The sequence below is a fragment of the Phoxinus phoxinus genome (assembly GCF_949152265.1).
Source record: "Phoxinus phoxinus genome assembly, chromosome: 3".
NCBI lineage: Eukaryota > Metazoa > Chordata > Actinopteri > Cypriniformes > Leuciscidae > Phoxinus > Phoxinus phoxinus.
In genome coordinates this window covers 9,340,994-9,352,416 of record NC_136878.1, presented here as the reverse complement: position 1 = coordinate 9,352,416, position 11,423 = coordinate 9,340,994, and the positions used below count along the sequence as shown (strand labels likewise).

The window sequence follows — 11,423 nt, the reverse complement described above, 5'->3', positions numbered from 1 at the left end:
GAACATGTTTAAAGGTAAAATATTTAATGTTTATTTTACAAGTTCAGCACAGTCATTCTGTTCATTTATTTATTTGAATTGCTGTACGTCAGTGCCACGTTACAAGCTTCATGGACCTGCTAAAGGTGGTCTAGCGTTTTCAACAACGACAACAACAAAAAACTATTCATTCTCAACCAGGAAAAAAAAAAAAAGTAATGAGGGCATTTCAGCACCTTCAGAACAGCGCAACATGCAAATATTCCATCTATCTAGAAGCTCGATGGCTCAAGGGTAATATATAATTTATGGCTTTTTAAAAGCAAAAACAAAAAGTGCATCCAACACAAAAGTTCAGTTCCAGTCCGTGATAATGCATTAGAAGCCTTTGTCCTCCTCATTACTCCAAACACTGCGGTTTCCATGTGCTCTGCCATTGTTCTGAATCTGAGTTCACAGGCCGTCCAGAGCTAATGTTGGGCTCGTCCTTATGATCCGCAAGGACATTTGTGACATTTCTCCCTTCAATAAATATGGCAGCTTCTCTTTCCATCAGTTAGAAGCCACTGCAAAAGATGTGCCCAACCCAAAACTCTGGGACACACGAAAAAAGTTTTGTCCCGTGTGGCTCTCGATTTGGTGCCGATTGAGTCATTATCTGGGTCCGTATTCGTAATTAGTGGGTGCGCTTGTTGCAGAGTACATGTTGGCTGTGGCCGGGTTCATGTGGGGGTGGTAACCGTGGCCTCTAATGCCCGGTGAGGGATACGGGGACGGCCTGGTTTTGGCTCCCAGATAGTGTTCATAACTGGTTGGATACTTGTACGGATGATGGTGCAGGGTGTCGGGGGGTTGGGGGTGTCCGTCGAGGCGTAGTTCGTGGGGCGGGCTGCGGTGTCCGGCTGTGAGGGGTACGGCGTGGAGGCCGCCGAGGACTGGAAGGGCAGGGCTGAGGACTCGGGACATCAGCTGGTGAGTGGGGTCGGAGTGGAGGGGAGTGCCGCTGGGGTCACGGTCATATTCTCGCCTGCTGTCCTCTGTGTTCGGGACAAAAAAAGAAAAAGCGTAAGCTGTAAGATTTCAAAATATGATACGGTGCAAGATATAACCAGGTGTGAGTCATATTTTTAGGATTAGTTTGCACAATCACACTGTTGATCAGAGGCCTGCATTCTTAAAAAATAAAGGTTTTAAAATTAGGCTTTTCCAGCAACAATAGAAAAACCATTTTGGGTAAACCTTTCTATAAACAGTTATTTTCTTAGTGTGAAGAATAATTTAATAATCTGAAGAACCTTTTTTTCACTATTACAAATGTAGGAAGCACAGACAATGAATGGGAAAGTGATGTAATTTAGTTTGTTTGTGGATGGATTATGGATTTAAATGTGTAATTGGCACCGTTCGTCGTAAAAATATTAATTTGAAAAACTCTTAACTTTTAAAATAAAGAATCTTTTGTGCAATAGCAAAGTTCCTCGGACATTAAAGGGATAGTTCACCCATAAATGCAAATGTTGTCATCACTTACTCACCCTTTTGTTCCAAACCTGTATGAGTTTCTTCTGTTGAACACAAAAGAAGTTATTTGAAAGATTCAAGAATCAGACAGTCGACGGCACCCATTGACTTCCATAGTATTTTTTTTCTACTATGGAATTCAATGGCTACCGTCAACCGTTTGATTACCGACATTCTTTAAAATATCTTCTTTTGTGTTCAGCAGAAGAAAGAAACTCATACAGGTTTGGAACAACTTGAGGGTGAGTAAATAATGACACATTTTTTGGGTGAACTGTCCCTTTAAAGGTTATTCGTGGAACCATCGATGCCAATAATGAACGTTCGTTTTCAAGAGTGTGTTTTTGAATGGATCTTTACAAATGTTGGAAGCCCAATGAGTTCAGGGACCTGAACTGGAATGAAAAAGTGGTGTAATTTAGTTTGTTTGTGAATGAGATGTGATGTGGTTGATTGGCAGGATAAGTCATAAGTGTCCTTCAGCCAAAAAAGGTCAATTCTCACAGGAAATCATTTTACACTGAGCGTATAGGACCGAAGAAATCTCAGTCTGAGCATGTCCTCCGGGCATGCAGCTGTTCAAACCTTTGTGTATTGAAATTTGCAGCGCTCAACTAGACAAATGTAACCGTTTCGCGCAGTGGAACGTAGATGCTGAGAGACCAAACAGACTGGAGCCATTACTCGACTGAAAATCCTAACTGCCTTTATTTGGGCCTGTTGCTCGTTTCTAGCAAATTGGCTTTTACACGGTAATCACAGCTGAATACGGTTTAATGTTTATGCGTGTGAGTGTACATTCCTGTACGCACTGTTTGATCAGTAATGGATTTAAATGTGTAATAGGCACACAATATTATCCATACAGCAAATGTGACCATTCGTCTTGTCATATTGTAGAAATGTTCATTTGTAAACTCATGAATATTGTTTTAAAACATTTTTTTCCCGTGCTAAATGAGATTTTGTTAGCTGTGTTTTATATACAGACCTTTCTCAGTGCCGTTCTGCTGCGGGGGAGAGGACATGGGGTTCCTGGTTCGAGCAAACGCACTCATGATTTGCAGAGAGCCCGGCCTGTGATTCCGGGGCCTGAAAAGCAGGCAAGATAGAATCAGTGACATGTTCTGGAATGCATTGTTTTGTAGTCCGTATGAATGAGTGGTATGTCGAATGGTATTCTAGCAGAAATATAATTTTCATTCAGAGCAATAAATCATAGTCTTTCAACTTATTTATTTTGGCATATATAGCCTATATATGCCCTAAATATAAATGTTAGGAGTTTGAATAAAAAAAAAGAATGTCAAAATTGGTTAACTGAAAAGTTACATTAATAAAAAATTATTTATATATTAATATAATATAATATATTTATATATTCATATTGTGAAAAAAAAATTAGAAGTATGTTACACTGTAAAAAAAAAGAATTTGATCAATAAGTTATGACAACATATTTTGATGAGTTAAATCAATTTATAAACATAAGTTAAGCAGTTTCAACCTTTTTTATAAGTTATACAAGATTCAACTCGTTTAAAGTCATTTTAATGTAATTTAAGTTGAAATGACTTGAGCATACAAGTTGATAGTACTTAATTTAAGGCAGCAACTTTCTTTTTTTTTACAGTGTCCTGTATAATCTTTACTGTATAAATTGTTTTTTATTACACTCTTAAAATAAAGGTTCTTTATTGACATAAATGGTTCCATAAAGAACATTTTAACATTCATGGAATCTTTCCATGGCAGAAAAGGTTCTTTATAGTGGAAAAAAGATCTTAAGATTAAAATGTTTCTCACACTAAGAAACTAAGAAGAAAAAATGGCATTGCTTTTCAAACTCCATTTTTGGAAGCTTTATTTTTAAGAGTGTTCATGTTTATTACTATTTAAACGGTTAAGTTAGCAAAAAAAAAAAAAAAAAGTGTACTATGGTTATGCTACAAATTGTAATCCCTTATCTAATTTGTTAGTTATAATTGCATTAATTGCACAAATGTCATCATAATATTTCCAATACATTTATCGTGATTGAGCAGCAGCCAAAAAGAAAAAAGAAAGATTCTCACCAGTCCTCCGGATCACAGTCTCTGAATCCCTTGGCAAACGGATTGCTGGCGATTTTCAGTTGTGTTATCTGAGAGGAAGAGAGTGAAAACGTGAAAAACGTGGCGTTTTCCAAATGAACAAATTCGGGTATTGACCTCCAATATTGTTCATTTATTTATATTAAGACAATGAGATTGTTTATATAATAATTTCTCAAAGTCCACTCAAAGCTTGTGTTATTATAAGGCGTTTTTTTTTATTGTAAACTAATTTTTCTGCAATGTTACGCTCCAATTAATCGCACTGTTAATGTATGTGCAGTATTCCTGAAAGGGCGTAGACACTCGACGATTGTATTTATATTAACAATAACACATTTCAACATTTATTTGGACGCTGACTGGAAACTATTTATGTTAAATATGAACAGTCGAGGCGAGGTAATGCCTCATGGCTGTGGAAAAGCGCTGGATGAAGATGTGTGCGTGATTTTCCGGAATGAGTCGAAAAACAAATGTAAAGCCCGCGGTGAGAGTTAGAGATCAAGAGGTCAAACTGATAGAAGACAGAGCAGGAAAGACAGATGAAAAAAGAGAAGAAAAACACTGGACAGCTGCGCGAGAGCATCGGTGACACCACGGTCTTTATTTAGAGCTCAGCTATAGTCAAGTGTATCGTTTTAAATTTCATTTTAATTTTGCCTTTCATTAAGATGATTTATGTGTTCAAAATGATATGATCAGTATTTTATGACAACATGTGTTTTAGATTGCTTTAACTCGTCAAAATAAGTTGGTATTTTCAACTTTAAGTTAGGCCTATACCAGATTCAACTCAGTTTTTTAATTCCGTTTATTGTAATTTAAGTTGAAATGATTTAAACGATCTACATACATCTACATTAAACATCTGATTGTGCTTAAAAATGTAAGGCAGCTTACAGTGAACAGTGTGTTAATTATAATTAAAAATATATTGCTTTTAAAAGTAAATTGACATCACATAAAAACAATAGTTTTTTTTTTTTTTTTTTTTTTTTTTTTTTTTTTTTAAAGAAGCCATCAAGTCCATTCTAAAAATACTTTCACGATAGGCTTCTCGGATTTATTTCTATTAGGTTCGTGCTTTAGGAAACCGCCATGATTGACAAACATTAAATAGCTACATAGAGCAAAATAAGTACATTAGCACTTCTCCGTTAACTTTAACTCTGCCAACAGGACGTTCTTCCTAAAAAGTGGTAATTAGTGTCAGAGATGAGCACTTACTCTGTGGTTTTGATACGCTGTGACGGCGGTAAATCTGGTCTCCTCGAACACAAATGTCTTGTAATTTTCCTCGGCGTATTTCTCACTGTCTTTCCTAGGATCCACGTAGACCACATGGAATCTGGGCTGGTATCTGTGCATTGAGTTCAGTATGATCTGCAAGAGCAATAATTATAATTTAACATGATATAAAAAATTAGAAATCAGGCTGTCATCGCTTCTTTTGAGGCGAATTACGTGTCGCGCTTTACCAATAGGCTACTAATAAAATAATACGTTTTATTTTCAAAGCGCCTTTCCCAAGCTCAAGGTCGCTGTACAAGTCAAGGAGATAATACATAAACACCGCATCAAACATAAATGCCCTACAGTTCATCATGCATACATAGCCTATAGCCTACACAGTAACTAGACTAAACTACAAAACACTACAGAGGGCTGGAAATACTGTAAGAAAGTATACGAATTCGGTTTATTTTTTATTTTTTAAGTTGTGTCAAGAAGAGTTAGTGAACGAGTTTTTGGAGCCACTGCACTGAATAATACCACCCATTGATGAAAGATAAAAACGAGGTAGCCTACAGTAAGCAGGTTAAAGTCAGATTACCGAAGAGCATACATTAATTAGGCCTAGATAGCCTATTAACTTTGGAAAGTGTGAGGTAGCCTACTTCACATTATTTGTAAAATAAAAATACATTTTAAATGTGAAAACTAGGAAGCAATCAAAAGTCTAAATGTAGCTTTCATGTGGATATCATTTTCCCATGCTCATGTGTGTTTACGCCGTTAATGATACAATATAGGCATAACTAAATAGCCCTATACTAATTAGTTCCACTGCCACATAATTATACAATATAGTGTTATTAAATACTGCCTTTAAATGTGCAGATTTGTCACACGCGTAATTTAAGGATATTTAATCTTCCACTGGTCTGTGCTGTTCTCAAATAAAAAATTACAAAAGCCGAATATATCATAATTAACGGTAATTTACATTTATAAGCATTTATTTTAGGACTGGTAACAAAAAAAAAAAAAAAAGTAGCACCTACATGTCCGTTGTCGTCCAGCAGATTGTTGGTTAGTTTTAGTTTATCGAAGGAAACGATCTGCTTCATCCACTGCGCGCCTTTGGCAGGTGAGTCGGGGTGATAGTGCACTCTTCCTGGAGTCGCTGGATCAGCCTTCCCCGCCACCAGCCACGATGAACTGTGGAAGGCATACCTTCAGAACAGAGAACAGAGAGAATAAGTACTCAGTTTGCAACGTCAGACAGTTATGTTGTGCTCTTTGGGTAACACTTTATAATAATATCCACTATAAATATGATTCACTATATGACATAATGCGCATTCAAATAGTAACGAAACTTTGATGTAACGTCGAAATATGTTTATTCGTTTTGATGCAGACAAAGCATATGCGTAAAAGTAGGCGTAAACGTATGTGCCATGCATAGGCTTATTGCATACCTGTATCGTTTATCATCCACTGGTAGGAAATCCATCAGGAGCATGTAATCTGCCATTGGGTCCATTCCAAATATTTTGACTTGAAATGTAGGAAACATTCGTCTGTAGAGGAGAATGCAACCCGTTGGTTATGAATAAACAATCTACTTATTTTCTATTGATGAAATAATTTCATATACATCTTTCGCTATAATTGGACACTTTTCATTGTGATGCCACAGTATGTTGCTTACAATTTGGACTGCAAACTGCAAATATGTGTTTAACTGATATTAATATTATATTATATAATATTATAAAATATTAGGCCCGTGTTACGCGCAAGAATTATCTCCAGGAAACATCGCAGTTTTCTCTCTCCCTCTCATTCACTCACAAACACACACATAACCCTGCGCACAAGGATGCATTCGTCGATTACGCAGAACAAACACATGGACGCATACATTATTCTGAAAACGTATAAGCCCTTCTGCATGCAACCTTCTGACGGAAGCATAGGCACACCACATGCTGCATACCAGTGAAAGTGATACTGGAATCATTGTTCAGTGAACGTGAGTGTCTTTTCAGGGCGCTAGTTGTGGATAGGTGAAGCTAAAGTAGCTTTTAAAGTGCCTTCCCTTAGATTCAGTGTAGTGAGCACCTTTGGAATGACAGATGACCTTGCGCGCGCGCGCGCACACACACACACATAAGCGGGCAGACAACCAGGTAAAATGTCGCACTTTTAGTTTTTATGTCCCTTCATCTTTCTCTTTTAGCCGCATCTATCACAGTTTAGCATCGAGCATTACGCAGATCATTATGAATCAAAGCCGTGACTTCATTGATAACCATCTTATGCCATTTTGCAGATAAATGTAATCAATTAATCTTAATATGCGTCTTTGGAAGATAAAGAAAAGCACACCGTTTCTGCAGTTTGAATCAGTAGGCTACTTTAGTCTTATTATTTGCTTTTAGTTATTTATTTTTTTATGAATGATTGGTTAAATAAATGTATGTTTTTAAGTGTATAGCTATAGCATGGTTGCTCTTGCATTTAAGATATTTATTTGGATATTAAACTTAATTTATTATTTCACAAAAACTTCCAGATTTCTTTTATTTTCTTACTAAAAGCATGCATGGAAATAATTAATAGATTTTCTTGTACGTTTTGCTGACTTTATATATAAACGTTAAAAAAAACGACTAAAAATTAAGCTGTCTTAATTTATTGAAATCAAATTGGTGCTAAAGTTAAAGTGATAAGTTAGCTGAAGTGGTAAATTAATTGCCCTTTTCGACCACTTTTAATTCAATCCGGCCTACTGATGAGAAAGAAGGAAAAATCAATCTTTAAAATGAATGACTGAGCCTATGAATATTGCAGAGATTTTTAAATGAATGGTAACAAAAGTGCTATTTCGCTTTAAAACACATGACTTTAAATCGATTCTATTTCCAAACATGTGTAATGTATATAGTTTTTTCCCCAGACGTACAGCCATTCATCGCTATAGGCCTATTGGAACGGATAGTGACGCTATAGCTGATGCACCGTGAAAGAAAAATAGTTCTGTGCAAATGTTAAGCCATAAGGCAAATTGGACTGTAATATAAGTAGAATAATACAGGCCTTGGGAAAAAAAAGCATGTTATGTGTAACATATGTCTGGGGTCTGTAGCCTATAGCAAATATTAACAGTGAGATTAGTGTTCTGCTACCTATCAGAATAAAAGCCAAATTTGATTCCGACGCCTGCAATGTTTTATTCGCCTCTGAACTGCTTCGGGTATAGGCCACAGCAGCTGCAAGATATTAACACTAAACTAAACGAACAGTCCATGTAGTGGTCTAATGACCTCATTTACGAAGATGCGACGCTTCTAAAATGATGGTATGTGTCATTCAGCTCCCCTTTGCCTTCTCCCACATGTGATTTTTATTTAAAAGATTGGATAATTTGCTGATAGAAACGTTCCTTGGAGCATAACACTTCCTGGCTGAGGCCTGGTTATATCCAAATAATTGTGTGAATTTGTATGCGTATACGCTCGCGCGCATTTATCTTAGTCATTTAGTGTATATATTCATTTATTTGGAGTTAATTTAATCACGGTCTGTTTTGCACGAAGTAAATGCAAGCTAAAACTCGACATTCACCTGAATAAACAGACTGTACAAATACGACACTATAGCTATGTATATTAATCGTTAAAGCCAGTGAGGAGCCCTTTAGCACACAGGTGAGCTACAAATGTACTGTATCTCATGCTATCTGTCTTATCACTGTGTAAATACACACAATAGACTGTTTACACTTCATTTTAAATGGCCGTGAGGACTGTGCTAAGCTAATGCACTGTTAATGGTATTTATTCAAATTCAGACCTATTGAACTGTCTGACAATACGATGATAAATGTGTCTTTCCCGTGCAAGAAGTAGATTTAAAGATGTCTTTAGTTGCTCCTAAAAATGATCAATAGCTTAATTTATTAACAAATGATATGTAATGCTTAATCGATCAGTAGTTCAAGTACATTGATTATGAAGTACATTTAAAAAATGTAATTGTATGTTAAACATTAGCCTATACGTTTTTTAGTGTTAAATAAAAAAATCGCTGCAAGTCTTTTATAATTTCCTGCGCGTTAAAGTCGATAAATGGTATTTAAACAACAACTTGATGTCAAATGATCTCAAAGTTCAGTATAGAAACCTGTCAACTCACCTCCCAGCTTTTGTGACAATCATTTCAGTTCCAAGTTGATTAAATTCATCCCAGAGCGCCTTCATTTCCAACTGTACATTAATATTGGCTACTTTAGGGTTCTTTTTGACCAGCGTTTTGTTCGGAGTTGAGCTTGAAGACGACGAGGAGCAGTTGGACGTCCCGCTGTCTCCCTGTGCCGGGGCCTGTGCTGGGTTGGATCCGGAATAGTTGTATGCGTGCTGGGCAGCCGGGCAGGGCTCAAACTGGGTTTCATGATGGCTGTAGGGATCCCCAGGCGACGGAGAGAGATGGTAACTCCCGGGCGTATTGAGACTGCTTAGGCTGCTGGTCGTGAAGGCTGCAACATCGCAAAAATGGGACAGCTGCGTCAGCCACGGGCTTGATATTGCTGAAATCATTCCAAAAATTGGGTTTACAATTTGCGCAGGACTCGAGTGTAAAAGCAACAATATGCAAGTGAATACAGGAGTTCGCCTATTATGATCAAATATACAGTGATGTCCTCGAGTGTGTCGCGTATGGGAAAGTTTCCCGTTTTAATGAGTGTATCCAAGAACTTTAAGAACGATGGTCTCCTTCTAGGTTAACGCATATTGCCTTGATGAAGTTATTAGAAATTCCTTCTTTTTCGCTGAACCTGTAAAACGCCTTCGTAAGTAGCTTCGTATTGATTACCGATGGTCTAAAGTTGTGCGTATATGCGCGGTCCGTTGTTTTCAAAGGCTTGCGCGCTGTGAACTGTTCCAATCGGCCTCTGTCCTGCCCCTCTACTAAACTGAAATCCAGACTTCTCTCTTATCTCTCACATAGGGCCTCCCCTTTGCGATAAAACCGGTTCTTATTTCTATTTAGATAAGGAACTGCAGGTAATGTGCCTTTCCTCGCCTTGGGACGAGACTGATTGACAGAGAAGTGCGCCCCTTATAATGGGCTTTCCGGCACCCATTTACTTTTGGATAAGTGTATCGCCCACACCACCCTCCTCTAACAATAGACTGGTTCGCTGGCACGACGGAGAGTATTTTTTTCGCAAAGCAAACAAACACCCGCGCAACAAGGACAAACAACTAATTTTTGCAAAGGAACAAGTCTCCCCGTCTATTTCTTGAATGCCATTTCCTTTTGTTCACAATGTTGCTGTTGGCCACTGCCCGTCTGACAGGCTCATCCTTGGGTTGGAGGTGGAATCTGAGTTTCCTAGATTTCTGAGGCACTTTGAAAGCATTTGCATTGCGCGCGCTTTTAATCGACTTAATGCTTACTTGGCCGGTTTAGGTTATTGGAGGACCATGCAATGACCATCCTGTTTTACAAGTTGCAGCTAATGTGCAATTTAGGACATATTAGCCTATTTGCATTTCTGGCTATTTAGCGCGCGGAGTTTATTTACTCAGGTTTATTTACTCAGTGCGTGGGGCGTAAACAGTCAGAACATGCTGTGTTGAATTTTGCATTACAACATTGAAACGAACGTGTCTTTGGCGAAATGGCGATAAATGAAAGTTTCTCGCGCGCTCTAGGCGACGCGAACGTGTTAAACAAACTGCGCGAGCCCTACAAATCACAAGGTTATTGTCAAGATCGTGCCCGTACCTTCCATCTCCCGCGTGACAGTGCTGTAGTGCATTTTAATGGATCTGGAGCAGTTTTGCACCACTTGCTTGTCCAGGCTAGTGGCGTGTTTGCCAAATGTTTTGTTTCCTGCTTGATCCCTCGCTGAAATCAGACAGGCAATACTGAAAGCATTTGCCTTTGGAGAAAGGGGACTACTGTCGTCCATAAGCGAGAAACCGAGTCAAGGAACACCGCTTCCACCGCTTCCGAGCTACTCCATGTCGAGAACACAGACAGTACAAACAATAAGTCGAAGTACACGAAGTTTCATTCTTTGAGAAAAGGACCTATTGGCGATGTTGGTGCTCTCCACTGTTTTCAAAACAAACTATTCCCACGGAATTTGCTCCGCTTTTTACGCTCCAATTAAAAGATCTGCTCGAACACGTCCGGCTGTATTAAAACATCGCTCTTCCATACACACACACACGCACTTGAGAAAAACAGTTTTCTTCAGCCGCGGTGTCTGGGTGATGTCATTAGGGCTCGCTGGAGAAGAGCTACTGCGGGAGAGAGTGTCAGAAGCGCGAGCTCCACGCCTCCCGTGCACGGTTGAAAAAAAAGTGTGCACGCTCTCCACGGGATGTTTTATTTGAATAGGACCTTGTCAATCATTGTACCAAATTTGAATTCACTGGCAAGAAAAAAAAAGAAAACGTCACGAGAATGTTCCGCTGTACTTTTACAGCAAATTATATGTTGTGACTTTTTCCCACTGGTAGTGGAAAGCATTACAAGCACAGACTCTGAACTGTACACCAGTGAACTGCTTGCAGACACTCT

General features: G+C 38.3%; 1 protein-coding gene across 2 annotated transcripts; it reads right to left on the bottom strand.

The window, feature by feature from the left end:
* On the bottom strand, positions 1–11,423 carry tbx1 (T-box transcription factor 1). 2 transcript variants are annotated; one of them, XM_079607508.1, is made up of 8 exons: positions 10,620–11,423; positions 9,024–9,414; positions 6,302–6,403; positions 5,882–6,053; positions 4,824–4,979; positions 3,576–3,643; positions 2,492–2,592; positions 1–1,016 (listed from the first exon to the last, which is right to left on the bottom strand). In XM_079607508.1, the coding sequence occupies exons 1-8, from the start codon at positions 10,804–10,806 to the stop codon at positions 634–636; spliced, it is 1,560 nt and encodes a 519-aa protein (XP_079463634.1). In that variant the 5' UTR covers positions 10,807–11,423; the 3' UTR covers positions 1–633. The 2 variants fall into 2 exon arrangements, with proteins under 2 accessions (XP_079463634.1, XP_079463635.1); XM_079607509.1 differs by having other exon boundaries at positions 9,024–9,363; positions 10,620–11,207.

Coding starts and splice junctions, on each gene's coding strand:
- tbx1 (XM_079607508.1), bottom strand. CDS start 10,806: ATGGACGACAGTAGTCCCCTTTCTCCAAAGGCAAATGCTTTCAGTATT. Junction 6,054..6,301: donor GTGGATGATAAACGATACAG/GTATGCAATAAG, acceptor TCTGTTCTGAAG/GTATGCCTTCCACAGTTCAT. Junction 2,593..3,575: donor GACTGTGATCCGGAGGACTG/GTGAGAATCTTT, acceptor CCTGCTTTTCAG/GCCCCGGAATCACAGGCCGG.